The 5,981-nt window shown below is 39.0% G+C and overlaps 1 protein-coding gene across 6 annotated transcripts in view; it reads right to left on the bottom strand.

Moving 5' to 3' along the window:
- Positions 1–5,306, bottom strand: part of CCAR1 (cell division cycle and apoptosis regulator 1) — a 58,125-nt gene extending 52,819 nt beyond the window's left edge. For 5 of the 6 annotated variants that reach the window (XM_014548170.1, XM_014548173.1, XM_014548171.1 and 2 more), the window contains exon 1: positions 5,002–5,124. In XM_014548170.1, coding sequence (XP_014403656.1) covers positions 5,002–5,074 — 73 coding nt within the window. In that variant the 5' untranslated portion in view covers positions 5,075–5,124. Of the gene's footprint in view, positions 1–5,001; positions 5,125–5,222 lie in introns of those variants that run through there. The other variant, XM_014548175.1, reaches the window with a different exon arrangement.
- Between the last annotated feature and the right edge of the window lie 675 nt (positions 5,307–5,981).

Genomic DNA, 5,981 nt, shown 5'->3' with positions numbered 1-5,981 from the left:
ATGGGGCGGGAACCGGGTGGAGGGGAGCTATGGGGGGAAAAAAGAGGAACAACTGTAATAATCTGAACAATAAAGATTTAATTAAAAGAGTCCAGAGTAATTTTACTTAAAAATAAAACAAGCCCGGATGGCACGGCTCAGTGGTTGAGCGTTGGCCTATGAACCAGGAGGTCACTGGTTCAATTCCTGGCCAGGGCACATGCCCAGGTTGTGGGCTCGATCCCCAGTAGGAGGTGTGCAGGAGGCAGCCAATCAATGATTCTCTCTCATTGATGTTTCTATCTCTCACTTTCTCCCTTCCTCTCTGAAATCAATATAAATATTTAAAAATAAAAATAAATAAATAAAAATGAAACAAAAACAGAAAACAAACAAGTCCCAGAAATCATGTTTGGGATTCCAGGAAATCACAAATTATTCCCTACAAAAACACTGTTCACAATTTAAAAAGGAGGAAAAAAAAGGAGATCCTAAGGTGGGGGGAAAACCTTCTAAATATCCTATATACATAGTATTAAATCCTTACCATATTAATCTTTAAAAATACATATATTTTGCCCTAACCGGTTTGGCTCAGGGGATAGAGCGTCGGCCTTCGGACTCAAGGGTCCCAGGTTCAATTCCAGTCAAGGGCCTGTACCTTGTTTGTGGGCACATCCCCAGTGGGGCGTGTGCAGGAGGCAGCTGATCGATGTTTCTCTCTCATCAATGTTTCTAAGTTTCTATCCCTCTCCCTTCCTCTCTGTAAAAAATCAATAAAATATATTTAAAAAATAAAAAATAAAAATACATATATTTTATTGATCTCAAAGAGAGGAAGGGAGATGAAGAGAAAGATAGAGACATTAATAATGAGAATCATTGGTCAGCAACCTCTTGCACACCCCATAGTGGGGATAGAGCCCACATCCGGGAATTGAACCGTGGCCTCCTGGTTCAAAGATTGATGCTTAACCACTGAGCAACACTGGCAGGCTACCCCATTAATCTTTCCTCTTTTACATTTAAGGTAAGTCATAAGTCATAGATGGGCAGAAAGAAGAAACCAGGACTAACTAAATGTATTTAAACAGAAAGAAGTGGGGAACATCTTAACACCAATGTCCGTTCAAAATGAGGTTAATTGCAATGAGAATAGAGAAAAATGTACTGAAATCTAAAGCACAGATTCTAACTAGTGTATCCTGTTAACCTTCTGAACTTGTATGCAAAATTTCAGTTCAGAAATTCGTTTTCATCAGATTTTCAAAAAAGGTTTTAAGAACCACTGTTCTAGGATAATAGAAGCAAAATTCTCATGTAAACACAAAACAGGGAAAGATTCTAGGAAAAGTTATTACTATTTAAAATTATAAGCACCTCCTTCACCCACCTGAGCTCTGACCTTAGATCTGCTCTGCTGCACTCTGCTGGTACCAATTTCCACAACTTTGGAAAGTACTGATAACTGCCACAGAAAAAGGGCTCAGAGCCAGAAAGTCTATTTTTTTCCTACAGTTTTTCTAGATATTCTGGACTCACTCTTGTGTATATCTGAGAAATTATTCTTGCATATTCGCATATAGCTTTCTTTAGTCTTATTAATTATTATAATCAAATTCTCAAGATAATTCTGTAATTTGCAAAGCACAAAGTTATTAACCTCTGATTTAATCTTTCTGTCTATATAAGTGGCTAAACACTTGTCAGCAAGAGAACTTTTCAATTATCCATATTGGAAAGTCTGTTCATTTATCTGATTCAGTATGATTGTTAAAGGTCTCATGACCCACCTGAAACAAACATGCTTATCATTATATATCAATACTTCTACAAACTTATGAAATAAGCCCTAAATGACCACAGGCTACTAGGTAAATATGTAAATTTAAGAGCTGTTTTGTTAAATGTTCAAGGACAAATGTAAAATACATTATTTTCTAAAATGTAAAATCAGTTTCATATGACTGAAATGTTCATGTTATAACATACTACTAGCTATTATATACTGAATAAACTGACTATTTAAACCCAAAAGAGCCTCCATGTGTTTGAATGTTTTTGGTTGTTTTTACTGCAGTTGATTTCTAATTTCATTCCATTGTGAAACAATGAATGGGTTACCAATGAGATCAAGAAAGAAATCAAAAACTTCATGGAAACAAATGAAGATGAACACACAACAACCCAAAATCTCTGGGACACAGCAAAAGCAGTCCTGAGAGGGAAGTTCATAGCACTACAGGCCTACCTCAAAAAAAAAAACACAAGAAAAATCAACAATAAACTATGTAACCCTACAACTTAAAGAACTAGAAAGAGAACAACAAGAAAAGCCCAGAGTAAGTAGAAGGAAGGAAATAAAGATTAGAGCAGAAATAAATGATAGGGGCTAAAAAAACAATACAAAAAAAAAATCAATGAAACCAAGACCTTGTTCTTTGAAAGGACAAAAAAAATTGATGAACTGTTAGCCAGACTTATCAAGAAACAAAGAGAGAGGACCCAAATAAATAAAATCAGAAATGAAAGTGGAGAAGTAACCACTGACACCACAGAAATACAAAGGATTATAAGGAAATACTATGAACTACTATATGCCAACAAGCTGGACAATGTGGATGAAATGGACAAATTCTTATTATACCATGGAATACTGTGCACTAGTAAAAAAGAAGAATCTCTTATCCTTTTAGACAGCATAGAGGGACCTGGAGAGTATCATGCTAAGTGAAATAAGTCAGTCAGAGAAAGACAAGTATCACATGATCTCACTCGTATGTGGAATCTAAGTTACAAAATAAATTGATGAACGGAGTGGATCCAGAGACATGAAAGCATGGAACAGAATGCGGAAACTCCGTAGGCGGGGTGGAGGTGGAGTGGCGGGGTGGAGGGGTTAGGGGGGGGAGAGGGGGAGGGAAGGGGACAAAAAAATCCATAAATAATTTCCTACAGCACAAATACAAGCTATGCTTACACAAATCCCATTATTTACATATGAACCCTTTGGTGTCTCCTTTGTTCAGTCTTAAAATAAAAATAAAAGATAATAATATACATTTAGGTAATTACAATACAAATGTTAAGAACTACAGACAGTAGAATTCCACCATAACAGCTACTGTACTTAAATAATACAGATATGAATTTAAAACAAATCACATGTAGAAAAAGTCAGGTAAAAACATGCTCAGTTTACCAAAATATCAGTACACAGTACTTGCTTCTGGACACACGGTAGTTGCTAATAGGTCCTATTTCATGAAAACTAAGTCAATACTATTATCTAACATAGAGGAGAAATACTTGAATCTGAAATATAATTTATAACTATATTTCATATTATTTTCAGTTGCCTACAGAAGTAACTATTGATCATTTATTCCCCTCAAATCAAGAGTAATTAAAATAAAAACCCTTAAAGAACCCATTCCTTTAAGGAGAAAGGTCACCCACATAACTAGCCATGTCTATCAAATTTTAGAATACCCAAATTAGAAGATCAGTGTCTCTGTAATTGACCTCAAATTACAAAATAAATATTTTAAGTAAGTAAAATGCAGCAAAGAACGAGCAGCTTGGAAATTTTATAGTTTTTCAAATGTTAAGCTGACTGACCTGATTTAATTATCAGATATATCATAAATAAAAATATATTCAAATTAACAGAATAAGCTGCAACTTTTCTGGATACTCAAAGAAACTCAAGTTTTCATTATGTAGAATCTTATTTAAAATTCAAACCACAAGTCAAGAAATAGTAAAAAAATTCTTCCTAAGAGCAACGGGAAGGACCTTATTGAAACAAAATTTACAATGACTTTCTTTATTTTGAACATGTAAATATTCATTTGCTCCTTTTATACATTTTTTTTTTTGCTTGCTAAATTCTTTCAAGTTGGTTTTTTTACTTTCAATTCAAACAACTAAAAACCAGTCATGTATTCATAAAGTATGAATTTTTCATTTATTTTCAAGCACAGGGTTTCCAGTAGGAGGCGTGCAGGAGGCAGCCAATCAATGATGTTCCTCTCTCTCATTGATATTTCTCTCTCTAAAAATCAATAAAAACGTATATATTTTTTAAAAAGTACAGTTGGGGGGGTTAGAGAGCAACCAAAGGACTTGTATGCATGTATATTAGCATAACCAATGGACACAGACACTGGGGCAGTGGGGGCTTGCCCGGTAGGAATGGCTTGGGGGAGGAGGGTGTCAAACGGGGGGGGAAAAAGGAAACATCTGTAAAATTTTAGACAATAAATAAAAAAAATAAGAAAATAACCATTAAAAAAAAGTATAGTTGAGCCCTCAGCACACTGCAGCCACTTATACATGGATTTTTTTCAATAAATATGTACAATACTCTAAGTGTATTTTCTCTTATACTTCTTATACTCTCAATAACATTTTCTTTTCTCTAGCTTACTTGAATGTAAGAAGTATTGTATATAATACATGTAACATACAAAATGTGTTGATCAACTGTTGGTGTTATCAGTGAGGCTTCCAGTCAACAGCAGGCTACTACTATTAGTAAAGTTTAAGTTTTGGGGGGAGTCAAAAGTAGTACAGGAAATAGTAAATTTCCTAGGATGGTTCCATACTCCTAACCATGCCCCTTGTTCAAAGGTTAACTGTAGGACTTCTGAGTACTTCTGAGCCTGCATGCTTCTGGCGCCTTAACATGCCAAATGAGTCTGGTAACCTCTAATGAATGAGTGGCTGCTAACCTCTAACATAACTAAATCAATTAGGTCAATCAACTTCAAGTTTTTAAAACTATAAAACTTCCAAACTGCTGTGTAAAACAGGTTTCTGGTGTGTGGGTTTTTTGTTTTGTTTTTTTTTTGCGAGTTAACCCATGAATTTTTTAAAAGAGCTTCACAGACAAAATGAAAAGATACCTCATGTGCACACATAGTGCAGTGTCATGCGTAGCCTGACTCAGTTATGCCGCGCTGCCCACCCCTGCTCACCCCCGCCCCCGTTCCCGGCGCGTGTGTGCAGGAGGCTGACCTGGCTGAGACACCGCAGTGGCTGTAAACTGAGTGGCCCATGGCGGATTCTTCTGTCCTCCAAACTGAGCCATGACGAGAGCCGGGGGGAAACCTTCGCCCGCTTGTCTTCTATAGCAGCGATCTGTTAAGAAAGGATCCGCATTTTCAAGTTCAGCCAAACTACAAGGATCACACGAGAAATGCTGACTTTGTCAAGGGCATCCTCACGGTTCCACGTACAAACAACAAGGGGCAGGTGAAGGTCCGATATGCGGCAAAAAAAAAAATGTTCACATCAAGGCAGTTCATCAAAAGTATCCAACCTGGATCCACGGCGTCAGGGGCAGACTTACAAGAGGCGCTTCTTGCTGCGGCTACAAACTGTCACATTGAAACACAAGGCCATCTGCCGCGCTCTCCCCGGTCCTTACCAGTAAGAAGCGCACAGCTTTATGTTCAGAGGAAATAAATACAGGAGAGCCTGCATGCTTCCTTCGGCAAGGAGTCGGGGGTCCAAAGGGGTGATACCAATAACGGAAATTGGGAAGGCACCGAGTAAAAGTACCCAAGAATATAATTTAAATAACGAACATCTCCATGCTTTCTCCAATAGGTAAATTAGGGGTCCCTGTTCTCTCCCCTCCCTCGAGGGAAAAGACAGTTGAAATAACGGATGCCCTTTACAGAAGCATCGCGACCCCCCCCCCCCCCCCCCCCCCTACAAGCCAGAAAAGACGCAGATCGCAGCCCGCGCACCCTCTCCGCCTCCTCCCGCGACTCGCAGGAGCCAGAGCTCTGCCATCCATCTTCCTCCCCGGCTCCAGCTCCTCGCGGGCTTCAGACCAGGGAAGGCGGAACCCTGCGTCCCGGGAGACGGGCGAAGGACCCGCAGAGGAACAGAGAGCCCTGGTCCCCCGCATCCCCGGGCCGCTCGAAGAAAGTCTTCATCTCCCCCCACCCACGGCGCCCCGAGGGGTCCCAACGCCCCGGCCCCGAGAG

This window comes from Myotis brandtii, unplaced genomic scaffold (assembly GCF_000412655.1).
Source record: "Myotis brandtii unplaced genomic scaffold, ASM41265v1 scaffold499, whole genome shotgun sequence".
NCBI classification, from domain to species: Eukaryota; Metazoa; Chordata; class Mammalia; order Chiroptera; family Vespertilionidae; genus Myotis; species Myotis brandtii.
This window is presented reverse-complemented; position numbering and strand designations above follow the sequence as displayed.